Genomic DNA, 26,942 nt, shown 5'->3' on the forward strand with positions numbered 1-26,942 from the left:
GGTCTGAGTCATCAATGAAATTTGAGGAAGTAGCTTTGAGTTGATGCGTCCACAACCTCTCATTCTTTCAAACATCCACTGAGAATCTACCAGTGGGCGGGTGCTGTGCCACACAAGGAGGAAAAACCCTGTCCCCACCCCAATGGGAAAGCAACATATAAACTTATCTGAACCATCGTGTGCTTGTTCTGCTCCCCAAATTCATCATATTCATCCCAATAGCCATAGTTGGAGCCTCCCACTGACCTTTTTCACTCAAGTTGGTTTGGACCCCTTACCCTAACTCAAATTTGCAAGTTAGTGGAAATAAATCCCTAGTCATCTTCTTAATATGCTGCCTTTCTATCCTGGCCACATTTTGCTTATTTACCTTTATTTCCTGGTAGTCCGTTGTCACACCAAGAACAACAACAAAAAACTGAACCTAGGTTTGACAAGTTTCAGCTTACAAAAGTCTGTTGAAATGAGAGCTGAAGACAAAAACATTCCTAACTAAATTGGAACCTTTGGGGATTTTAAAGGGCAAAATTTTGTTAGAAAAACTCATTCCAGCTCAGCCTTATAAAGACTCTGATCTCACTGGTGTTGTTATAGACACAAACAAGTTTGACACAGATATATGCAATTATTACGATGATAGGGACGGAACAGATTTCATTGTAATTTCCAACTTGAAGATCATTATAAGCAATAAGGGCTATCAATTTATCAATAGCATTGGTCTCTTCCTTGAAAATGTGATTAAAGTTTTTTCCTAAACTTATCCCATAAGCCAACAGTTTTGGTTTATGATTAGAGATACATTTAACAACAATGACAAAAAAATCCTTTGAATTCCCATAAGTCACAAAGGGAAAGAAAGTTAAGTCCAGATGCCCACAGCAGGTACTTGCTTCTATTACCCAGCATGGTATTTAAGTCTCCAGAGGTCACGGAGTGCTGACTTTGATTTATTCAGCCAGTAGTTAAGCCTCGACTCTACACCAGGCACTCTCTAAGGCACTGGTTATGTGGCTTTGTCTGGATTACTAGAAAACAGAGCCTGAGACAATAGCTTATGTGCTATTACTTTATCGAGGAGTAGAATTCCAAGGAGAGTGTGGGGAAATAGAGGCTGAGGCTGGGAAGGAGGGATAGAGCTGGGAATGGTCACTGACTGGACCTTTTGGGAGAAACAGATATGTAAATAGATCAAATGACATGGTAAATGCGTTTCCAAGAAACTAACAAAATGCCATGTTAGCAAAAAGGACAGAGCAATTAATTCAGCCAAAGGAAGGTGCATGTCTTCACACAGCAAGGAGACCTATGAATTGGTTCTTGAAAACTGAGTGGGAGTGTCAAATGAAAAGAAAAGGGAAGAGAATTTTAGGCCAAGTTAACAAAGGGTGCAAGATATACAATGTAGACAAAGGAGGCTTCAGATGAATGGCAAGTAGCTCAGCATGTGAAATGAGATCAGAAGACTGTCAAATGGACAACAGATTCCTAAACCATGTTCATACATACAAACTAAAACGTTCCATGTCCATATTTCCAGTGGAGTCAAAATAAGAAGAAACTAGATTTTGTATCACATGGGCCTGAGATTTTAGAGATGGCCTGCCAGAAATTAAGTGCACTTATTGAAAAATGTTCCCTTACGTCCAGGGACAAAAAGGAGAACTAGTATTTTGTAGAAGAGAAGATCCATTTTCTAAAATCTGGATCCCTTGCACATAGATATTAGAGCCCAAATTTAGTGATTCTGATCTTTTCTCTAAACGGCCATTGCATTCTATACCAGGGACCCCGTGGGTCCGGGAAGATGCAGCAGCCAAAAGAAGTGAGTGTGGCGCTTAGCTCTTCATGTTTAAAATCTCATTTAATCCTCACCATAGGCCTGTAAGGAAAATGCTATTATCCATAGTAAACAGGCCCAAAGAGGCTCTTTTTCCAATGTTATTTAGCTGGCAAGCAGAAGAGTTGGGATTCGGATAATAGAGATGTTTAATTATTAAATAATGTAATGTATATAAAGTACTAGTATTTAGTAGGCATTGAACAAAGGTTAATTCTCTTCCTTGAGCCAGTTTCCCAGAAATTATATTGAAAGAATGCCCTAATAGCTTGATTACAGATTCCATGTTTCCATCCTTGCAATAAATTTTGTTGGGGGATTCAAGACTACTCATTGCTATTTTAAATTCGTTCTGGAAAGTCATCTCAAGTGAGTATTGAATACTCACCCTTACCCTCATTCCCTATTAAAAAGCAAGCTATTTCCATTTTGATTGATTATTGGTGGTTGTACCATGTAAAGGCAATTGATTCAGATCCATTTTCACCTCCTAAAAGTATGATATTGCTTGATATGTTAATTCAGACATTAGCTCTGACTTCATGGGGGACAAACTTGCAATGAGGAAAATGTTGGGGTATGAATATGACAAGTTAATAAAATTAAAGATTTTGTTGCTGACCATTCAGCTTTGTTAAGTCTGGGAATCATTTCACTAAAATGGCCTGGAAGAGCCGATCATTTGTGTTTGGTAGTGCTACTCCGTTCCACTAGATGGCAATATTGATCTTATTTTTGTTTTTATTCCATTCCTCCCAGCCCCACATTTTGTGTTCTTTTCATATTCACAGAAGCAATGGAAGTGTGACATGTTTCACAATTTCTCTGGCCAGTTTTATATATGTTGTAATGCTACCACATTCCTGATAATAAACCACATGGTCTTATACAGACAATTTAAAGGGGTTAGAAGACATCAACAAAAAGGAAGAAACGTGCCCCCGGGTTCTCCAGTTGCAATGCCCTTGTTAGAAAGGTTTAAAGTCACTCCTGGTTCTGGAGGACTTGCTAAAAGGAAGAAACAGACTTACAACATCTTACTTAGGGCCTGCACTGTCCTCACTAAACTTTGTGGTCAGGCAGAATTAGGTTCTAATCTCTCATGTATAAAAGTAGGGCCGATAGCACCTATTTATTCAACTGCAAGGTGAATAATGTTGTATTCATGATGTTGTATGTGAAGTGCTTAAACCATTATCTGGCACTATGCAAATTCTCAATAAGTAGTAGCTCTTATTTTTTATAGTTATGTTTTCTGTTTACTATATTAAAATGCATTTAGGGTGGGCCACGGTGGCTCAGCAGGCAGAGTTCTCACCTGCCATGCCCGAGACCCGGGTTCAGTTCCCAATACTGCCCATGCAAAAGAAAAAAAAATGCATTTAAAAAAATACAACAAATAGTGGTAAGAAAATAAAATATGAAAACTAAAAGCTAACATTTGCTGAGAGCTTGCAATATTCTGGAAGCTCTGTAAGGCACTTTATTATTAGTTCATTTAAAACTTCAAAATAAGCCTAAGAAATTGGTAGTTATTTTTCTCATGTAATAGATGAAGAAGCTCATGCCAAAGTCACACAATTAGTGGCAGAGGTAGAATATGAACTCAAACTTTCTGAGCCCACACAAGTTGATCCCAGAATCCTAAAGTTACTGAAGCTAAAAGAAACCAAGTCAAATAAACTGTGCTACTACATTCATGCAATAAAATATTGCACAGCAATGCGAAGGAATAACTACTAATGAATACAACAACAGGAATGAATCTCAAATGCATTATGCTAAGTAAAAGAAGCCAGATTCAAAAAGCCTCCTCTAAATGGATTCATTGTGAACATTGTAAAACACTGAACAAGCTACATCTGTAAGGACAGAAAACTGAGCAGTGATTGCCAGGGTCCAGGGGATAGAACCAGGGGTTGATCACAGATGGGCACAAGGGAATTTTGGAGGGTGATAGAAATGTTCTGCATCTTGTTCTTTATTTAGAATGAGGTGGTGGTTGCACAGCTGTACGATTTTGTTAAAGTTCATAGAACTTTACACCTCAAAAAGGTGAATTTTACTCTCTCCAGAAATAATTAATATAAATTAATAAACCTGATCTCTGACCGCCAGATGGTTATATCCAACAACCCAATCAGTCTTCACTCAGATGTCTAAAAGGCGTCTCAGAATTCACAGGTCCTGACAGATCCCTTGCCCATGTTCCCACTTACCTTCCTTTTCCCTTAGTTTTCCTCCCCTCAATAAATATTGCTCTGGTCAAAAACCTGAGTCATTATTCATTTTTCTTTTCCCCCCTTACCCACCTCCCAACCCCCACCCTCACTCCCGCAAATAGCAAATCCTTTCAGCTTCACCTCTAGACTATATTTCGATTCTGATCAATTCTCAGGAACTCCACTGCCATCACCCAAATGTAAGTCACCATGTTCTCTTTTTCATACCATTGAAACCGCCTCCAAAGTTTCCTCCCTCTTTCTTCGCTTGCCCTTCTCAGTTCACTTACCTTATAACCAAAGCGGTCTTTCAAAAATGTGTGAAAAAGAGCATATCATCCACTTACCTGCAAGATCCTCCATGCTCTGTCCCTGCCTCCGACTTCATTGCTTACAACTCACCCCCATGCGTTCAATCCCAGCTCTATAATCAGCCTGATCTTCTATTACTCTAACATGCCAAGCAAAGTCCCTCTTAGAGACTGCGTTTGGTGTTGCATCATTCTGGTCTCTTAAAAGTTCATCCTGGGTGCTGCCTCTTCATCATTCAGGTCTCAGCTCCAATGCCTGCTCTCAGAGAGGTCTTTTCTCAACACCCAAGTTCCAGTAGACCCCTCTTCCCTTCAGTCCCTGTCCATTGTGTTACCCTGTTTTATTTCTTCATTTGTTATTTATATGTATATTTCACAAACACACACACACACCAATAATAGTAACTACAGGTCTTTTCCCACTGAATTCTGAACACCTAGAACTTCCCTGGTGGTGAGTGTTCTAACTGGCTTGAGCGAATAGCAGTGTACCTCCCCATGTTTATGCAGGCCTAATCATACTCAAGTGTATATATTGTGTACATATTATTGTCTCTCTGTAAAAAAATCCTTATTTTCTTTCAGGTTGTTTGGGCAAATAGTTACAAAGTTGGCTGTGCAGTACAATTTTGCCCTACAGTTTCCCATATTTCCAGTGCAGCACATTTCATATGCAACTACGGACCAGCGTAAGTGCCTCAAAAAGATCGACCTCTTAAAAAAATCCTATTATAGAAACATTTCTCTAAATTATATGAAATCTGGATAATAAGGGAAAAGGTAAAGAAAAAAATTAATATCATCCTGATTTCTTTCCCAGAGATAGGAATCTATCAACATTCTGGTAAATTTGTGTGTCTACATACCATGTAAATACACACATGCACACACACACGCATCTTAAAAATAGCAAGATTAAAAATTGGCAATTTTTACATGACTTTCAAGACAAACTAAAAAAATGGCAAATTGAATTCCTCAATTTGCATCACATTTTGTTTGCTTTTGATAGTTCAATGTTTCTGAAATGGTTTTAATTTTTTCCTCTTTGGGAAATGGGGGAGAGTCATGACCCCGCACTTCCTTAAAACTTATGTATATTTACATATTCATCACACACATATTTAGAAAACTTAGATCACGCTGGAAAAACATGTGTTTTAATTTTTACTTAAAATTATACCTTGAGCACTTTCCATAATTATAGAAAGGCTTATATACTGTCCAGTATGTATCAAGCACTGTTCTTAGTGGTTCACATATATTAACTTATTTAATCTTCATTAAAAGTCTGTGAAATAGGTCCTATAATTACCCCTGTTTTACAGATAGGAAACTGAAGCTCAGACGGTCCCCCAGCGAGTGGCTGTTGTCACAGCTGGCCTTTATGGCTGTCTAATCCAGAGTCTTTATCTTAATGGTCACTCACATTCTATCCTGTTCAAGAATTCAGGTTTTTCTATATTTTTAATAAATGATGAATAAACTTGTACATAAATCTCTGCTTATATCTCTTTCCCTACAATTCCTAGAAGTCATACAAACTTGATAAAAAGTGTGCTTGGGGGGGCTCTTTTTTCTTAGTACATTTTGTCAAATTACACTCTAGCATTATAAGAATTTATGCTTCCTCATCAGTAGAGCGTATCTATAAATTTTTAGCATATTTTAATTTGATAGAAAATATTTTATTTATTTCCTTTTGCATTTCTTTGATTATGTGATTGTAAACATTTTCTAACTTGATTATCTGTTTACCTTCCTTAATTTGTGATTCATGAGGTCTGCCCATTTTTCTACTATAATAATTTTTCTTACTGATTATGGTTTCGCTCTTTTAAAGCTTTTAACTCTTTGCTTTATATGTACTAGTATTTCTCTAATTTGTTGCCCTTGAATTTTGTTTGGATTTTACCAACATTTAGATTGCTGAAGGATAGTTGGAAGAAACTTCTCTGTCTTTCCCTGAAGTGACGTTCAGGACAGATGTTTGATATTATGATTGAGTGGAGGTGGGAATAAAGGAAGTAAACTCAGGTATCATTCAGAAGATAGCCGCTTTGACTTAAAAACCCTGAGTCAGAAAATAAAGGAAACCCTGGAAACACTAGCCAAAACCATGATTCAATTAGTAGTAACTTTTCAAATGGCATTTATATAGCATAATGGTTAAAGTACACACTTTTCCTTTTTTTTTGGTATATGCTTTTGAGACCTGCTATCTATTTAACTTACTCTGTGGCCTTAGACAAGTTACTTAACCTCTCTGAATTTGTTTCCTCTACAAAGGATGAGGATAATTACAGTACCTTCCATATAGGATGAGTATGAAAATTAATGTGAAAAGGTCATGTAAAACACGAGTACCTACAATGTCTGGCAATGATGATCATTCAATAAGTAGTCATTATTTTTATTGCTATTATAATAAGAAGGTACAAATATGAATTCTCCTACTTTAGAATGACATTACTTATTTTCAATAATAAACAATATTAACTGTAAAATGTATAGACAGTTATAAAGCTTCCAAAAAGATTTAGTAACTTCATTCGTTCTTTTACTGATTCATCTTTCAACAAATATTTATTGTTTATAGCACTTCGAAGGAGAACAGGCCAGGCACAGTCTGGATTTTATATTGATGGGACAGGCAGACAATTAAAATACAAATAAAATATTAAGATGGGGCAATGAAGACAATATAAATAATGGTATAGTAGAGATTATCAATAGGCAAAGCCCCTAGGGTAAGGCTTTCTATGATATATTTAAGGATTGGATTGAAGAAGGAAAAGGAGCCAGACATACAAAAAACAGGAACCAGTTGTCTGGTGAAGAAAACAAGCATAAAGTCCTTGTGCAGAGGAGTTTGGCAAGTTTAAAGAATTGACAGAAGAATTCTTTAAACCAATTAAAGAATGGCCAAATGCTTTGACCATTAAATGAGATGAAGTTTGGGGGCATGGAGGGCTGGTTAGTTCAGATTATGCAGGGCTTGAAAGTCATGGCAAAATTTAAATGTACTCAAATCACAATGGAAAGCCATGCCAGTATGTCAGCTGCAAAGTGATGAAACCTGCTTTAAATATGGCGATCAATTAGGTGAAGCCTGGAGAATAGATAAAGAAGCCTAAGAGGGAAAGCACAGAGTTTAGAGGGAATGCCTGACTAATTAGTTTTGCCTTCTGGGGTTGTTTATTTTCCTTCCATATACAAAGAGTCTTGTGTCTCCATTCCACATAATCATAGGAAAGCCAGTATCCTGCCCAATATTTGTGAGAATTAATGAAGTGGGGGTAGGGGGTGGGTGCTTAATTCTCCAGTCCCCTGGAGAATTGAACTCTGCTCAAGTTTCCATCATTGGGACAGTTTTGGCACCTCTCCTCCTGAATTCTTCAGGTCTCTCTGCAATACGTTATCTGAAAACACAGGCACAGTCCTCTCTTCTTCACCAAGCAAGACTATGGTGTGTTAGTTAGACCTTTACTCAGTGAATTAGTGGAGCGGATTACAGCACAGAACAGCAGATAACAATTTTTACCCAGCTAGTACCTAATGTGCTCTGGCCATCACTGCCTGGGGGACCTTTATTCATGTCCATCTTTCCTTAAAAGACCTGTCCTCTCTCTCCCCAGGGCCCAGGTTCCTAACCCCGTACCCTCACGCCACTAAGGGAAACAATAAATTTCCTGCATCTTTATTGGGCACTTGAGTTCAGTTTTGCTTAATCCCTCCCATTTAGATAATTCCAGGCCTTTCCTGGAATATGGTCCTCCCAAAACGAATCCTGCAATCTCCCTAGAACTCACCCCTGCCCTGGCTTTTAGTTTATTTTATAAGATTTTTTTGTCCTCTCACTTACAGTTTGGAATGTACCTTCAAACAAAGAATGACATAGTATAAATGATTTGGAAACAAACATTCTAGACCTTAAACCACTTAATGAATCTTGTGCTTTTTAACAATGAAAGATCCTCCAGTGATTAATATGTATTTCAGAACTCATCTCTTAAAATTGCTATCAGAATCTCTATGCTATTCCTTTAAAATGTTTCCATGATATAGGGTAAGCTAGGGTAAATTTAATTTCTGAAACAAACTGAATTAACTTGGGACCAAACAAGATTAGAAAATATTTGAGGGGTTGGAAAATGAGATGTTAATATAAAGCAATGCCTCTAAAGGGATGCCTCTAAAATTTGGAGATAAAATGTATAGTATTGGGGCCAGGGGATCCATGAATTTGGATTAGAAAAAAGTTTCTAGTTTATTTTTACTACCCTCTATTGAACATAATATTGACTTCCTTTATGAATGAAGGCGAAACTCCACAGTCATATTAGCAATGTTTGTGACTTTGTATTGGCAGAACCAGTGTATTTGTAATTACCAAAAATGTTTTCATATTACACTCCAATTGCCATAGTTATTGCAAATTACAGTTTATGTTCATCACTACTTTGAAATTACTGTAATTTGACCCCATTAGATCTTGTTCATACTTAAAGAAATACACATTACTACATCGCAAATAATTTTTAACATTTGATAACTTTCAATTTCATTGATGTTCTTTATAATTCCGTGCATTTTATTTTATGCATTTAAAACAACAAATTATTCTGAGAGTTCACGGGTTTCACTAGGCTACCAAAGGATACTGTGACACAAGAAAATTAAGAACTCTTTTCCAGAAGTGCAGTTCCAGAAAGGATTAGTGCAAAGGTAGGGCCATTGACAGAAATGTACACTCTGCCGTCACTGATACTCTGAAGCTATTCATGGGGAAACAAAATGTGTATATTATCTCTTTTCCTAGTCTGTGATTTTAGTCAGTTATTTATACTCTATGCCTCAACCTCCATCTACCTAATGAGGATACATAATAGTAATTTCCTCATTGAATTGTTGTGAGAATTAATTATTTCATTCAAGGATGGCTTAGAACAGTGTCTGTTACATGATGAATGCTGAGTTATTCATACCACGTCTTGTATGTGAAAACATTGCATGGTACAGATCCCGCCTTATCTCTTATTTTCTTTTCAAAGGCACTTACCCCAGCCATATGGCTTCTTTCCAATAAAAACTATGGAGGTTTGCTATACTGGGGAGAGTAAATGTGGGTCACAATAGCTTTTCTAAGATGGGCAGTTTTTTTGGCTGGCAGCAACTGTACTTACCAAAGGGTAAGTGAAGGGAGCATGGCTCTGCAGACAGACAAATCTAGGTTTCATCCCAGCTCTGACACTTATAAATTGTGACCTTGGGCAAGTGATTTAATCTCTTGGAACCTTAGTTTTCTTATCTGTTAAATAGAAATAAAAATAACTTCCGTCCATTTTAAATGAGATGTAGATTCAAATTTTAGCTCACAAAATGAATTCTGCAAATAATAACGTCCTTCTGTTTCTGTTTCCCTCTCTTCACTTCTCTTACCAAGCCCTCTGAATCTTTAGATTTTTCCCCTACTATTCTCCTAGATTTAATCAAGGATTCATAGTGCCTTAGGATTGAAAAACAAAAATCTCCTAACGGACAACTTTCTTCTGCTTTACAGAGGAAATTACCCAACTTGGCCATATAAGAGAGGAGCAACTTGCAGTGCCTGCCCTCAAAATGACAACTGTTTGGACAGGCTCTGTGGTGAGTATAAAAATCAACCTGCCAAAAATACAATGTAACTAAAGCTGTTGCAACTTTCTATAGATTTAAGAATGCCAACATTTACTTTATCTAATAGCCATTTTCAAGGAAACTGGCATCAGGAAGCAAACAAACCAACTGCTTGCTGTTCTAGGCATTTGTGTTTAAGGCAAATTTAAGAAAATAAAGTGTACTCTTTTTATTTAGTTGTTGTTGGTTCAACAAAAAATCACTGTGGTGATGGAAACTGTAGACCAAGATTTACAAATTTCAGCAAGACAAAATATGTATAACAAGGTGTTCTAGTTTGCTAGCTGCCGGAATGCAACACACCAGAGACGGATTAGCTTTTAATAAAAGGGGATTTATTTTTGTTGGTTCTTCAGAGGAAAGGCAGCTAACTTTCCACTGAGGTTCTTTCTTACATGGAAGGCACAGGATGGTCTCTGCTGGTCTTCTCTCCAGGCCCCTGGGTTCCAACAACTTTCCCCGGGGTGACTTCTTTCTGCATCTCCAAAGGCCTGGGCTGAACTGCTAGTGCTGAGATGAGGAATGCCAAGCTGCTTGGCTGTGCTACATTGCGTTCTCTCATTTAAGCACCAGCCAATTAAGTCAATCACTCATTGCAGCAGACACGCCTCCTAGCTGACTGCAGATGTAATTAGCAACAGATGAGATTCATGTACCATTGGCTTGTGTCCGCAGCAACAGAACTAGGTATGCTCACCTGGCCAAGTTGACAACTGAATCTAACTAACACACAAGGTCATCCAAAATACCAGAATTCTGTACTTTGGGTTCTTACTTGTCCAAGGCACTGTTGGAGCCTTGCATCTTCATGTGTGGAACTAAATAAATGGAAAAAAAAAGCTTCAACATGGTGCTTTCTATGAGCAAGACAGCATTTAATGACAGACTCTGTAGAAGGTCAATAAAAATATCTTTCTAAAGATGTTTTACTAAACTTCCTTGCAAATATTTGCTTTCTAATTTTGAAGTATCAATATGTTATTAGCTAAGCGCTTTTGGTTCCCTTTGGACACATGCCTTTCCATCACAGTTTCTTTCATTTTTTCCCATGGTGCGAAGGGAGACCTCAAGTAAACTGTTAAAATTGTGCAAAGCCTATGAAACCCTTAGCATCTACATCTGTAACAAACTGAATTCCTCAAAAGTCCAAGCATGGGATGGGGTACGTAGAGGGAGTCCAGGTGACAGAGTAGACCAAATTCCAGTACCAGAAATTTTGTTTGGAGAAAGTGTTTCATTGCTCAGATGTTTTCAAAGGTGACTTCCAGCTTTTAAGCTGCTTATTCCTTTCTTCCCATTTGTAAACACTGAATTTTCATCTTTACTCCAGATACCATGACTGCTTCTTTCCCTGTCTTTCTGTATCACTTTTCACCAACTTCAGTCATCCTATATTTCACTCATATCAGTCTTGTTAAGAGGTATTGGTGACACGTAGCTACAATGCAACTAATCTTAATCAGCATATTAATTGAATTTTTCATGTTTCTACAACACTACAAAGCATATTATTATTATGTTTCCAAGTCAGGCAATATGACATAGGGATTAAAAACAACAATTCTGGAATTAACATGCCTGCGTTCAAGTACCAGTCCCACCACTGTGACTGTGGGCAAGTTTCTGGACCTGTTTTCTCAGCAGCAAAATGGGGCTGACAGTACCTCTTCACTGGTTTACTGAAACAAGTCAATGAAAAAGTATATGTGGAATTTTCATGCTTTTAACAACCTAGCATATAATAATGCTCTGAATATTAGCTATTATCCATAAATTCATCCTCCCAATAATCCCAAACTTGTAACTTACTGTTGGTGTTTCCTTTATGCACAAACTTTTAGGTGACATGTTTTTAATACTCATTAACAATCCTCATGACACTTTAATCTTGAAAATTGAAACAATTATTTAAAGTTATCTAAAGTAATTTAATTGTTGCCACTGGTTTTTTGTCTCCACCACAAAAAAAAAAAAGGGAATTATCTCTATTTTACTTTAATTTTGTATACAAAGTGCCTAGTCCAAGGCTGGCAAACAAGCACTTAAAATTTGAGTGCATATTTCATAGAAAAATCTAACATTCCCTTTAAAAGTCTGGATAAAACTTTTGGAATAAGCTTCAGATTAGGGCTGTAGTCTAATTACAAAAACCCTCTAGACTCTTCAGTAAGATGAAGAGGGAACATGCTAACCTGAATATTTAAAAAATACTCTGAAATGTATTACCCATTTAGATGGCTTCTCAATGTTCCACATTGGGCCTGTCACTAATTTCCTATTCACAATGCTAAGATTTACATAGTTTGTTTCATATAAATATTAGCTTATTTTAAAGCTGTTTTTTGCACTAATTCTGAATAGGATTTGCAACTTAAAAAAATCATAAGAATAGCCACGCTTGTCTTTACCTTTATCTCTGATGGGTAAGAGTTAGAGGTTAAAAGCTTTTAAGAGATTCCATCTCTGACAAATTACAGCAGTCAATGAAAGAAAAAAATCCTTTGAGGTCTTCTAGATACTATTGGTAATTCAATACATACCCACAGAGGTCAAATCAGGACTGTCTCTCAAAATGTGTTGGTGGACATACCAATGGTACATGAAGTGATTTTAGGTAATACATAGATGCACATTTGTTTTAACAGTGAATACGTAACATTTTAAAAATATACATATCAGAAAAAATGTAATTAGCACATCAAATTTTTTATTTCATGGAATATTACTGATCAAAGTCAGAGTAGCTGTTTGTCAATGAGAGGGAAGGGCATGGGGTATGGGATATGTGAATTTTTTCTTTTTATTTTTTTTCTGGAATGATACAAATGTTGTAAAAAATGATCAGGTTGACAAATACACAACCAAATGATGGTATTATAAGCCACTGATAGTATATTAAGATGGACTGTATTTGTGTGATTTCTCAATAAAAATATTTAAAAAAAAAGTTAGAGTAGCAACATCATGATAATTCAAACACAGAGAAAGCCCAATTACATATATTATATTCCCAGAGGGTCAGCTCTCTGATGAGTTCCACCACACGCATTCAACAGCAGCTGACATAGAGCTGATGTAGAACAAGTGGCCCAACTAATGAAAGAAATGTCAAGAAAGCTAAAAGAAGGTATAGTTTATTTCTTCCCAGAACTGTGACTGTTAAGACCTGAATAAAACTCAGGTAAAGGAGAGGAGTAATTATGACTTAATCAATGACTCACAATATCATCACATAGTTGTATATTCTTCACCATGATCATTTTAATCTACTCAGTTTTACTCTTTATCTCCCCCTATTATTTATTTTTATTATTTTTATTTTTATTTTTTTTTTACTCATCTATTCATACCCTGGATAAAAGGAGCATCAGACACAATATTTTCACAATCACAGTCACACTGTAAAAGCTATATAGTCAAACTGTCGGCTTCAGGAATCAAGGCTACTGGAACACAGTTCATCAGTTTCTTTTACTTCCCTCTAGCCACTCCAATACACCATAAACTAAAAAGGGGATATCTATATAATACATAAGAATAATCTCCAGGATAATCTCTCCACTGTTTGAAATCTCTCAGTCACTGAGACTTTGTCATTTCTCTCTTTCCTCTTTTGGTCAAGGCTTTCTCATTCCCATGATTTAGGTTCCCAACTCCTCCTCAGAGGCAGGTCCCACGTTGCCAGGGAAATTTACACTCCTAGGAGCCATGTCCCGCATGGGGAGGGGGGGTCAAATGGCCATTTAATATTTAATTACATACTGAAATGGACTAAACGCATTCCATTGTTTACTACTGAACTCAATCATAAGTGGTATCAATCATCTCAGGATTTAATTTTTGTTTTTTGGAAAACATTTTAATTGATTGCTCATATTACTAACATTTAATTTTTCATTTTAAATTTCATATTTTAATTGTATTTATTATCTTTTAGTTATGGTATATAAAATTATTGTCCATTTATAGTACTGATAGTTTCTTTTATATAAAAAGTTATTTGATTTTAAAATATCAAGTTGGTATAGCTAGTATAAAAAATCATGAATAATTGAACTTTGAAATCACTGCAGCAAAGCCAAAGCAGCACTTATATTTGGCTTTTGTAAATAAATAAAAAACCTCACCATATGCACTTTTTAAAATGATTTTTTTCTTTCTTCTCCCTGACTTTACAGTTAACCCACAGCGAGACAAAGTCACACGTATGTATATGAATAGTTTCATTAAGAGCTACATGAATTATGCTGCTGCATAATGAGAAACAGTGTCTAAGAGGATACCATATATCTGTTTCACAGGTTACTACTCTCTGCAGTATCCAGGCTGGCCGATATCCTTACGTAATAGATATGCATCTCTTTTTTTCATTATTTGTCCATTAATTCTGTTACTGATTGCTATAATTATCATTTTGATCAAGCACAAATATCCTCATTTAATTATCTGGAAATAATACAATTCCAAAAAAATTATTCTTATTATGGCTTTCCTTTTTTAGTAACAATAACAATTGGGTGTATTTCTAATTTTAAAAAATTTCAGGAAAAAAAAAACATGTTGCAATTAGCCCTAACTCAAAAGAACAATCTGTTCAAATTCCTAAGTCTATAGGCTAACCCATTTTTGCATTCCACTTTTCTGAGTGTTATTTTCAGGCTGCCACACAGCCGTGATCTTTGGAAGTAACCTAGCCTCTGTGTGCCTCAGTTTCCAAATTTGTAAAATGAGTATGTTACATTTAAATCATTCTAAGTAACTCCAGTGGCCCTCATTATTAGTTAAAAGACATTTCTATACTATTGTCTCATGCTACCTCAACTCTAAAGATCTGATTTTTCCCACTTCCTTGCGACTTGTCTTTTTGGTTTATCCCTTCCCCAGACTCAAGATAAATAGTTAATTAAGGGATTTAATTTAAGAGGCCTTGCTTTTTCTGCCTATAGGTTGTATAATCTTAATAAAACATAAAATGAGATGTAAAGTGGGATCAGCCTAAATGTTTACTTGTTATTATTAGAGAGAAAGAGTAAACACTGAAAAATTTGCATTTATTTTCCTCAAAACCAAATGCTGGGACATAATTATATTTGAAAATTAACCAATGCATCAGACATTAAATTTCTGAATAGTTACAAAAGCTAAATAGTTCATCCCCAAAATCTTGATATAAACAGCCTAAAGAAGTGCTCTTAAAATCATGCTTAGGCAAAACCTGCCTGGAAAACACTGGGTGTAACATATACAAAGACACATATACTATTTTCTAGTACAAAAGTTTTTGAAAAACCCTTGGAGAATTCCATAATTTATATTTTAAAAGAATGCTGTTTTATTGACAAAAACAACTCAGAAAAAAGTGGCCAGAGTATTATTTCTTACAGATAAGACAACTAATGTCCTCAGATATCAAAATCCTTTACAAAAGGAATTAATTTAGTAAATTCTAGTTCGGGATATTTTTGTTTTGTTTTGGTCTGTTACTTCTTTTTTTTCTTTTTCTTTTCATCTGCTTCTATCTTAAGCTTAACTTCTTCAGTTGTAAGTGCTCCCAGTTTCTTATTCTTTGCTTTTTTAACCTTTTCCTTGATGGCAGCAACATCAATTTTAATTTCAGTAGAACCTAGACAAATAAAAAACATGAACATATGTAAATATTTAGTTCCTACCAAATAAAACAAAGAATGTATGTTTAGGGCAGTAATTTCAGAATACCGTTATAACTGAAAGATCATGTTATAAAATATATCTGCCTAATGCAGGAAATTTTGAACCACCATCTCAAACTTTCTTCAGATTAAGAGAAAATAAGTCAAAATCAAGCACTATAAATATACATCAGTGGAAGTATACATGAAAATAGAATTACAGTTTAGAAAGTTAAACCAATTACTGGATTCAACTATATTAAAACTATTTTTCCTTGAATATACTGGAGATAAGATTTTTACTCATATTCTTTGGGACTTTAATCCTCAATATGCCAATTTTCCATCAGCACATTACAATAATTTAAAATTACATTTCATGAAGAATATTACACATTAACCCTTCTAGAATTTAATTAGCTAAATCATGAGGTTATAGGTCAAAATCAACTTCATCTAATCCCACAACAAAAACTTCAAAATAAAAATATTCAATGACTACTATTTTACTTAACAAAATCTTGGTAATAAAAATAAATTGGATAGCTTTTAGGGGGCAACCTAATAGAATTCCATCACGTAATCACTGCCAAAAATGTGAACAAAATAGGGAAAGGAAGCAGCAAAACAATGTACTTTTCTGTCCCACTTAAAAGTACAGTATTTACAGCATAAAAGAATCAAAGAATAAAATGTCATCACACAAACGACAGGGCAACTTAAAGAATACAGAGATTTAAAGCCTCTACTATTTTAAAACAGCTATAGTTCAGTCATTATAGATTGAGATTCTATAGAGAATATTTTAAGAGCACACAACTGACAACATATACACTGGAAATTACAGGGCTTATGACATCTTTAGGTTTTATATAACCAATGATCTCCATAGTAGAATGTAGTATTTTTAAAGCTGTTAACACTAATACAATGTAAGATACCATAACAGTAATGTGTTGTATTTGTTTCTAACCAACAGATCAAGTACAATCCTGCTAGTCCCTCTTCTCCCCACATTGTGGCCTATTTTACTTTGGAGGTTACTTTAGGAAGAGTACAAATATTAGCAGAGGGAAAGAAAATGAGGCTAGGATTGGAAAAGAAAAGGATGAGTGTTTTCTCTTTTAACAGCCCCTGAATGAAACCTTCCTATCATCATTCTATTGGTGTCCTTTAGCCCAAGTGATAAGAAATCCATGTTAAGAATATAGGAACCAAACTAACTCAGAGATCACATAAATACAGGGAAGAAAAGAACAATTCATGATAAGCCCTTTATCAGAGGCATGATAGCCGAGCTCAGGAATCTCACTGCTTTAGTTACTTTTATCTCCACACAGGATGCACCACCCAGGTTTCTATCTTTCACAACACAGTCCTTCCCAAGCACTGACGAGATGTCAGGAGAGGATTATTAATCTGGGATACCCTGAAATAGGCCTTAGCCTATTTAGCTGCTAAATTATAAACTACGCCAGTCATCTCTTGTCCCTAGAATTAGTGATTAATGAATGCTAAGAAAACTGTTGGAAGATATGGTTATTTTTTAACTTGACAAAGAGATTCAGACAAATTCAGTATGGAGTTACTTTTCACAGATAAAAGAACTTTAACATCATAAGGGTTGAAAAACAGAAATATACCTTCCTTAGGTTTCACAGCTGGTTTTTCTTTTGGTGGAATAAAAGCTTTGTTTCTTTCTTCTTGTCTCCTACTGAGAGCTTCTGCTTGTTTAGCCTACATTTTTAGAAGAAAAAGTACATGAGTAAAATACAATTTACAGTTAAATTAAAATTCAAGTTTCTATGAACTTTGCTATTAATGTTGTAAATGAGATACAAAGTTTTACCTTTACTGTTTCCATTTTCTGTCGCTTTTTCTGACTTGCTTTCAAAAAGTATTCACCACTAGCCAATTCTTTATCAATCTGTGGAAAACAGTATTTAATTAATCATTTCAGAAATAAAATGGATGAGAAGTCACTGCCTAAGACTGAAACTTGGGAACAGATTTTTACTTCTGCAACTTTAGCAAAAGGACATCATATGAATACAGAGAGCTCTGGACTCTTGTTTGTAAGCTGTAAATTCAACTACTGTATTAGACTTTAAAATGGGTAAAAACAAGTATAAGACAGTATCCCTGGATTCCAGGAGCCTACCAACTAGCAGAAGAGGTAAAATAATACTCAACCTCCTTTCCCTAACTATCAGTTTTCTTCTGTCTTCACTTTCTTCCCTTTTCAGAGTAGACCACATGGTCCATCACTTCCATTATTTTTTCACCACAATCATCATCATTCCTTTTCTGCTTTTGACCTTTCATCGAACCATCCCCCAAACTCCTAAATATAGGAGTTTCGCTGTGGAGGGAAGATGATATGGAGAAAGGGATAGATTTACATGCTTAGCTAAATGAAACAGAGGAAAGACTTAAGATACCACCAAGGGAAGAGATAATGCAAGAACCCTCAGGAAGTAAGTGAAGATGGAATTCAAAGAACAGGTAAAAGGTAAGGGTTGATACAAACAAAAAAAAATGTGTAAGAGAGAAACTGAAGGAGCTCTTGCACAATGGCCTCAATTATTTCAGTAAAATAAAATGCAAAGTCATCACTAGGAGTGGGAGGGTACTAAGAGAATTAAGGAAACATAGAAGAAATGCCAGGCAATATTGTGGGCCTCCATGAGGTTGGAAACATGAATTTATAGTGGACTTAATCAAAGATAAAATTTTCTCCAGCTAGGTTTGGTAGCCACCGTTTGAGAAAGAAGTCAAGTTTTTGGAATAATCTTAAGTTTTAGCATTTTTCTGGACAAGTGTGACAGAAGGAAAAGGGGTTATGAAAGAAAATAACTGGTAAAACAAGGAAATTTTGGTCATGGTGGGAAAGGAAATAACATGTAAGAGAAGAAAGGTTGGATATTAGAATTTAAGATTTTAGAACTGGAGCAGTCATATAGTACAGTAGTTGCTGAAGTATACTAGTGTAGTACAGGGCTAAATTGTTGAGTTTTTCATTCACAAAACATTTACAGTGGCTTCAGGGACACAGTTGACACCAATCTCCTTAGTGCAATTTAAACTCATGATTGAAGCCCCCAAGCCTATTTATTTATATTTACCTCCAGTTTCTTATAGCTCTATATACCCAAACATGTACATGGAAATTTCACCTAAAATATCCTCAGTAAGGTTTCTGACAAAATAGGTTAAAAGAGTTTCCCCTCATATAAAGAAATTCAAGATTTAATACTGACCTGACTTTCTGGCTGTGGTGGTGGGAATGGTGTATACTCTTTTTTAACAGTTTTTTTCTTTGGTTCCTTGCGTTTATTCACATTTTTGTGTTTGAACTGTGGCAAAAATCTTTCCCAACTCTGTGACCTTAATTCAGAATCTCTTGCCAACTCTCGCTTAATCATTAAGGTCTTAATCATGGCAACATATGAAGAATAAAAAATTTTTAATTTCAAAATTCATGCATTTATCAAACTAAGACACTACAAATATTGCTCTATGAATGATAAAATTTAAAAAGGTAGTTTCTAGCCTCTTCAGTGAGATTAAACCAATTCTATCAAGAAAAAAAATTTAAACGTGTAATTAATCAAGTATCAGAAAACCATCAGAAACTTAGATTAAGAAATATAAAACTATTAAAATAAATCACAATGAAAATGAAATTTTAATACAGCTTTTCAACCATTACTTCATTAAACCTTTTAAATTTAAAGATGTTAATACAGGGAGGGTTCTTAATTAGCCCTATGTTTCCTAAGAGCAGGAAGTTTTTAGTAGCAACTGAGTATCCTAGGCAAAGTATAACCCTTCGCATGATTAGTCAAAGAGTTAATATTTCTTTGATTAGTCAAAGTCAGTATTTTCACATTTCCTCACTCCATCTGAATTTTAGACAATGGAACATCAAAGGATGCAAACCAGGCATCACATGGACCACTAGCTCTGTTTTTACAATGCCCCAATGTAAATCAAAATCACTCTTTTGCCCTAATTAATAGTGACTTTTTAAACTTCATTAAATTTAAGGAGATTGCTCAACAAACACCCATCATAAAATATCTCCTTCTAACATGTTACAATTCCAAGTACAATCACAAACTTGGTTCAGTGACATAAACAGATCTTTCTCAAAGGGTCTACAATTTGAGTGTTAAAGTCCAAAAATGGTTTTAATGTTATCTCAGATATTCTAGACTTTAATAGAAAAAGGTAGAATCTTCTTGATATATCCCATCTTTAAACATAATACATGGGCTTATAATGTATGAAAAACTGGATTGATATTATCTACATATTCTGTGTAGCTTATTTTCACTGTTTATTAAAACTATATATCACAGTTTCTCCTTCAGTACTTTGAAACTGCTCCACAGAGACCTAAGCTTTACAAGGAGGTAAGTGAAGGTCTGGGGTAGAGTGGAGGCAGAATTGAGTAGTTGGGCTCTATCTGCAATTTGCCCAAAACAGTTCTGCTTCATCAGTTTTATATATAAGACTGTCATAAAAGGTTTAATTTCAAGCTAAAAGAAGTTTGATGACCACTGGTATAATATATAATGAACTCACTTTAATGTTATAGATTGGATGAATATTCTTCATGGTATCTAAGACTACTTTTCGAACCTGAAATTTATTTAAAAAAAAATGAATTAAACACAAAGATTTTGATAAAATGTACAGGAGAATATTATTATAGTATAAAATATCCTATGACTCAGGTAATGGTTATCAAATTGAATATACTAGTTCCTTCAATTGCTCTGGGTGCTTCTAGACCTTCATAATAATAGTGAACCTCTGCTGGATACAATGAAGTTTCTCAACCTTCCTGTTCAAGTGTGGTGCCTAAAACTAATGCAACACTCTGGAATTAAGCAAAGTATGGGAAAGAAGGCTTGTATTAAGGAACAGAAAATTTGGGTTCAAATAATAGAACTGCTATTTATATACTGAAAAGTCACTTGATTTTCCTGTTCTACCTTTCTCATATGTAATATGCAAATAAAACTACCTATACCTGAAAAGTCTGTTATAATAATTAAATAAGAATACCTTTTAAAGACTTTGTAATTTAAAAATTACAAGGTAGTCAATATATTTAAATTATTATTGCCCCATGAGAAAAGGGCAGATAATTTATGAGAAAGAGGTCCAAATAAAATTATATTAAGGGACCTAGAAAAGGAAGCAAAATCTCCCAGATACATACAGACAGCAATAGCACAAAAAGTAGTTAATATAAACAGTTTTTGCTCCACAGATTTCCTTATAATATTAATATGACAAGTTAATGAAAATTTTCATGAAATATTTAATAAACATTATACTAAACTTCAAAAACACAAGGTATTCCTTGAAGAAAAAATATTTTCAGAGTCTGACCTCTGCTGGCTATATACATTACTGCAAATCACAAGCTCTTCAATTCTCTAATTATCTGCATAGATGTAACTAGATTAGGTTTCTCGAATGTGCTACAGACATAAGCTCTTAAATGCCCACTTAAAATATGTAGTGGGAAGAGTACTGATGAGCAGATCTTCTAATTCAGAAATGGACTTTGCCATAGCTGCCAGAGGTTGGTCATAATACATTATGACAGAAGTAATGATTCCCTCAAATTACATGAAGTATAAATATTTACTGATGAGAAATCAAAGAAAATCTAAGAAAATAGTTATAAAGCAATATATTATCCAATGAACTTTACATTATAACAAACTTAATTTGTTCTCTGCTGAAAATTAACAGAAGATAATGAATAGTTCACTTACCTCTTTTAAGCCACTAAAAGGTCCAATGGCTGAAACTGTGTTTCCCTGAACCAAAATGTAACAGTTTGTTAAGAGTTCCAATGCCTATGTCGAAAGAACGATAAATTTAGTATACCTAACGAAGTAATGATAGAGGAAGATACTCAAGTTTTCATGGAGAAAATGCTTTTCATTAACAAAACGTACCTTTAGTGTGGATCCTTTGGGGCCAATAAGCCGTTGTCTTCTTTTTACAAACCTTTCTTTATTTCGTACTAAAGAACCTATTTTAATGATGTCACATGCAACATCATCCTGAAGAATTCGGACTGCCTTTTGGAAAAATAAAGATTATACCCCCATCAATATTCTTTATAAATACATTTATTTTCCAAGCTCAGGTTAATAATATGAAGCACAAACATGAGAACTCTATGGCAAAAGAAAGAAATTAAGATAAAAAAGACAGAATGTTAAGGTGTTATCTCTAATATTGAAGCAACTAAAGCAGTCTTTATAAATTTAGATTTACCTGTTCAAATGAAACACTCCGTGCTAAAAGTTTTATTAGGTCTCTGGCCCTAATGATGATGTATGGATCAAAAGTCTTCTTTGTTGTATTAACAGTCATGCTGCCCTCGATCAGGTCCAGGGTTGCATTAATGTGCTACGAAAAGATGGAAAACAAGCTGTTGCCTAAAAATAAATTCAGTTTTAGATAATGACAGAGTTTATCCCACCAACCCATTAATTAATTCTTGTGCCATTAAGCCATCTCTCAAATTCTTTCAACTCCCTCTCTGAAGAAGCTTGGTAGTTAAATATAATAAAGAATATTTGTTTACTTTCACCCCCACCATAGAATGCAAGAAACTCAGACAATTGGAACCGTTTATTCTTGGCTTTAAAATATTATGTTCTTGTTGGAAACAAGATTATCTCTAGTTTAATAAATGTGTATCAATCCAAAGGAAGCCAAACTCAAGTAAAAATGTAAAGTTGTATAGTTTCTCTATCCTGGACCAAGACAGAGCCAATCTACAAAATGGTCCTTAAGTTGTGAATGGACTTTTGCCGTTCAAAATTTTTTTCTGTTTAGGGGGCTAACTGACAAGTGAAAAAAAATTATCATAAATTCAAGAAAGAAGCCAAAATTAGGGAAATTAAGCATCAATATCAAGAGGAAGAATCAGATTTAAACAAAGTAAATAAAAATGCTATTTTCTGACTCAGGGGCATAACCTGAGGAATACAATATAGTGAATGGTAACAACCCAAGATGAAGTTGTCTCTCTCTATGAGTTCATCAAAACAAAATGAGTTCAGTCCCAGATGTAAACAGCTGTAATACAGAATGCAGCTTGCTGTGCCACTCTCACTTCAATGGGCATATGGGACTCCTAAGGAACCCTACAATAAAAACATATTTTATAATAAACCTAGTACACTATACACACAAATATACAAACCTGAAACAAAAGTTTCATAAACAATACTTCCCCTTACCACATGTGATATATTCATTTTTTAATGCTCACTGCATCTACTAAATCAACTTCCTGATCCATTAATAGGTTTCCATTCACAGTTCAATAAACAAAAACAAATACACTGCTCTAGAGGTATGGCAACAGCAACAAATTAAGGAAAAATGGCCACATCCACATCTTTCATTTAAAATGCAAAGTTAAGTAATGAATCAGGAACATGCCTCAGTTCATATGGATGTACATGGAAATTGTCATCACCTAGAAAAGGCATTCTGCCATTTGGAGTTCAGGGTTAAGTTTCAGACAGTCCATGAAGCCCCTAAAATTTTAAAAGTATATGAATTTTTCAAAGCAATATATTATCCACAAAATTAGAAACTAATTAACTGTAAGAACAAAGTTTGACTAAGCTATAAAAAATACCAAAGCAATCAAATTAACCAGTTATGTCAGTACCTTTTTAAAAAATTCCATTAGCACACACTTACTTAAAATAAAGGCATAAGCAAGAGCAAAAATTTCAAAGAAATTAATAAAATATGCATACATGTTCATTCAAGGCTTTCTGCACCAATGGCCAGCATTCTTTCAAGTAAGCCTCCCTATATTTTGGGAACAAAGTTGCAAAACTGCTTTCCTCCAAGAGTCCTCTGGGATTATCCTCTTTGGAAAAGGCTGGTTCCTTCCAACCATCAGGAACAGTGAGGAGTTCTGATTCATCTAGAGAGGGGGAAAATTCACATATCACATTTTAAGGGTTATTTGAACAATTTTCAAAAGTTTCCCCAAACTTGGATTTCTTTCCCCTCCCTTTTTATATTATTCAACAAAATACATATCTCAGTCATTATCATCCACATAGTATTTAAAAGTATCTGTATACATTTCAGTCACCTAAAACTAAATTCCTTGTATCCGTATCATTTGGTATATGCCATAAATTATCTCCCACATCATTTACTAAAACTCCTGGACCTGGATTTTAAGAATGTCTTGAATCCAACAACTCTAATCCAGTACTACTCAAAAGTATGATCTATAGTCCTTTATCATCAGCATCAACTGGGAACTTAAAAGCCATGCAATTCTTGACCCTACCATAGATTACCAAATCAAAATCTCTAGGTAATCTGTGTTTTAACAATCTAGTCAAGAGCTTCGTATGTACAGGAAAGTTTAAGAGGCAGGGCTTTAACCTATGTTATCTACTTTAATTGAGTAAACATAATGTGCTTTCCGTCTCTTGTACACACATCCACTTTGCTATTTCTGGTTCAAATCACAGAAAATTAGTTTGTCTACACATATACCATTCACAACCCAGTACTCTAAAAAACGCAATATTCAAAAAAGCTGTAACTTAATTTAAGTAATTTATCTACCTAATTAAAGCATGTCAATTGGTTATGCATCAATAAGAAAAATATGCATAACCCACCCCCTAAAAACCTGGCAAAAGAAACAAGAACTACACAATAGAGAAAGCATAAATAGCCTAAAGTATATGAAACGATGCACAACTTTAATAAAAATCAAGAAAGGTCAAATTGAAATTTCAATCAAATGGGGTGCAAAGGTAGTTCAGTGGTAAAATTCTTGCCTGCCATGCAGGATATCCGGGATCAATTCTGGGCCCACGCACTGCCCCAAAAACAAACTAACAAGCAAAACAAACACAAATACAAATTCAGCAAATGGTGCTGCAATAACGGGATACTCACAGGGAAAAGTAATGAAACATGACCCTGCCATACAGCATACAAAAACAAAAGTAAACAAATACCATTTCATACTTACCAAAATGACAGAAATTCAAAATTCAGATAATATCAAGTTTTACTGAGGATGTGGAGTAATGGGAAGTCTCATCACTGCCAGTAAATTGTGTAAACTGTTGCAACCTCTTTGGAAAAGATTTAGCATTACCTGCAAATACCCTACACTCCAGAGATTCTACTCGCAGGTATACAACCTAGAGAGACTCTAGAATATATGTACCAGGAGACAGTTTTACACTGTATAAACAGCCGCACTGTTTATAATAACCATGTAAACAATCTAAATGGCCACCAATGATAGAATGAAGGGTATACCCACTCAAGAGAACAGGATACCATAAGTAAAATAACTAATTACAGGTATAGTCCTGGTTGAGCAGCAGAAACAAAGTTAAGCCTAAGAAGCAAGACGCAGGAGAAAGCATACAGTCTCCTTTCATTCAGAAACAATTTAAAAACAAAGAAAACCAATTTTTTTTAGTAGATTATGAAGTAAATTATGAAGACAAGCAAGAGAATGACCAGTACGACTCAAAGAATGGTTACTTCTAGTCCCGGAAAGGAAAAGAATGTGATCTGGGAGGTGCACACGGTGGGCTTTTTTAGGCTATGGTAGTAGTCTACCGTTCTACTTAAGGGAGTAGCTGCTGGTATCTCAACGTGTTCGTTTTACTGTTTCACAAATAAATGTACTGAACTCTCTGCCACGGATATTATACTTAGAGAAAAAACAAAAAGCAGCAACAACCGAACAAAGCTTTTACTATATCTCCAATATCCCTAGAATGAGAGTCCAAGGTCTTTAACCTATAAGCCTACCTGAGTAGGACCCGGGCTACTTCTCTAGCCACTCCCCCTGTAACTCATACAAATATATATATATATAACAAGACTACAAGCAGAAGAACAAATGAAAAGTGGGGCAGTCTTAAGAGTAGAAGTTCCGAGGTCTAATGTTTTAGCAATCTGATAAACGATTTAATGGAATGATAAATGTTCCAAATTTCTTCAGTGGTTGATAAAGCAGAGCTGAGAACACGCCAGACATCTCCTTCCCCATATCCTTGTCTGTCTCCTTCAATCACGATCGTTCATTCCCACACAGAAGGACCCACCCTTCATGCTGTCCACGACCTCCAGCCACCGTCGCGCTGTAAACTCCCGTAGTGCCCTCCGCAGTTCTTGTCTTGACCTTTTTACAGGAGAAAGAATTCACCACCTTCACTATGGCGGATAGCTAACAAAAGCAACGAGTTAGGTACACGTGGAGGCACCACACCGGCCATCTCAATCGTTTCTGTGGACCCAGCCAGTTCCCCAATCATCAGTATTCCAAGGTTCTCGATCCCACAGAACAGACCGAAGGCAACTATACAATGCTCACTCAGCAAAAGAAAAAAAAATCGCAGCTCAACGCCCACAGACTCCAAACTTCACCCTTACATACAATCTCACCTCGGTCCTCCGGCTTCAGCTTCTGGTTTCGAAATTCAGATCTCCCAGACGTTGTAGCTGACCCATTTACCGAGGAAGACGCCATCTTTAAATTGCTTCCTGTGACCCCGGAAGTTGAACTCCTCTTAAATCCTACCGGCTAAACTCCTGACTATTCAAAATCAAGTCCGTGAAACTCAGGTGAGGAGAAGATCTGCGCAGTCTCCGTGCGAGTGTTCGCTAGACCCCGCGCATTTCCACAAACAAGTCCGCTTCTGCAACTTGGCCAATGGAGAGCTGGAGACTTCGTTCCCAAGATGCACTGCGACAACGGAGTTTGACTGCATGCTGGGAATTGTAGTTTAGTACTGTGGACTAGTTAGCGTCAGTCTTAACTGGCAGCGCGAGGCTCCAGAGTTTGGCCACGGATTGAAAACAGTGTAGGACTCATTTCATTCATTCATCCTTTCATTTAATAAATATTTGTATGATTGCTGACTATGTACTGGGCCTTTGGAGGGGGTACAAAATATGTGCTCCTCGTCCTCAAGAAGGGACAGTGTTTTGCTAGAAACAGACTCTGAAAACCAAAGTATAGAAGTTCATTGAACTTAAGTAGCTTTAATGCACAACAGCAACAAAAGGTTACCGATTAAAAGGCAATTTTGGGCAGACAGTATATGTGGCTGCTAGGAACAAAAGGAGCGTATGGGAATGGAGAGGGGGAGCAAGAAAGAGTGAGCTACGCGAGTTGCCTGGCACA

General features: G+C 35.6%; 2 protein-coding genes across 5 annotated transcripts in view; one reads left to right on the top strand and one right to left on the bottom strand.

Annotated features, from left to right (window-relative positions):
• The window catches only part of GLIPR1 (GLI pathogenesis related 1), a 31,745-nt gene extending 9,605 nt beyond the window's left edge, over positions 1-22,140 (top strand). For both annotated transcript variants that reach the window (XM_077111472.1, XM_077111470.1), the window contains 4 exons: positions 4,959-5,062; positions 9,937-10,022; positions 14,231-14,257; positions 14,354-22,140. In XM_077111472.1, coding sequence (XP_076967587.1) covers positions 4,959-5,062; positions 9,937-10,022; positions 14,231-14,257; positions 14,354-14,508 — 372 coding nt within the window. In that variant the 3' untranslated portion in view covers positions 14,509-22,140. The remainder of the gene's footprint in view (positions 1-4,958; positions 5,063-9,936; positions 10,023-14,230; positions 14,258-14,353) is intronic.
• Positions 15,361-26,508, bottom strand: KRR1 (KRR1 small subunit processome component). Of its 3 annotated transcripts, XM_077111469.1 has the most exons (11): positions 26,201-26,282; positions 25,861-25,937; positions 23,515-23,687; positions 22,010-22,144; positions 21,685-21,810; positions 21,499-21,582; positions 20,291-20,347; positions 18,961-19,131; positions 17,550-17,627; positions 17,344-17,437; positions 15,361-15,675 (listed from the first exon to the last, which is right to left on the bottom strand). In XM_077111469.1, exons 2-11 carry the CDS (start codon positions 25,865-25,867, stop codon positions 15,533-15,535), a joined length of 1,068 nt encoding a protein of 355 aa, XP_076967584.1. In that variant the 5' UTR covers positions 25,868-25,937; positions 26,201-26,282; the 3' UTR covers positions 15,361-15,532. The 3 variants fall into 3 exon arrangements, with proteins under 3 accessions (XP_076967584.1, XP_076967582.1, XP_076967583.1); XM_077111467.1 differs by lacking the exon at positions 25,861-25,937 and having other exon boundaries at positions 26,201-26,508; XM_077111468.1 differs by lacking the exons at positions 20,291-20,347; positions 25,861-25,937 and having other exon boundaries at positions 26,201-26,507.
• Positions 26,509-26,942: the final 434 nt, after the last annotated feature.

This window comes from Tamandua tetradactyla, chromosome 7, assembly GCF_023851605.1.
Source record: "Tamandua tetradactyla isolate mTamTet1 chromosome 7, mTamTet1.pri, whole genome shotgun sequence".
Taxonomy (NCBI): Eukaryota; Metazoa; Chordata; class Mammalia; order Pilosa; family Myrmecophagidae; genus Tamandua; species Tamandua tetradactyla.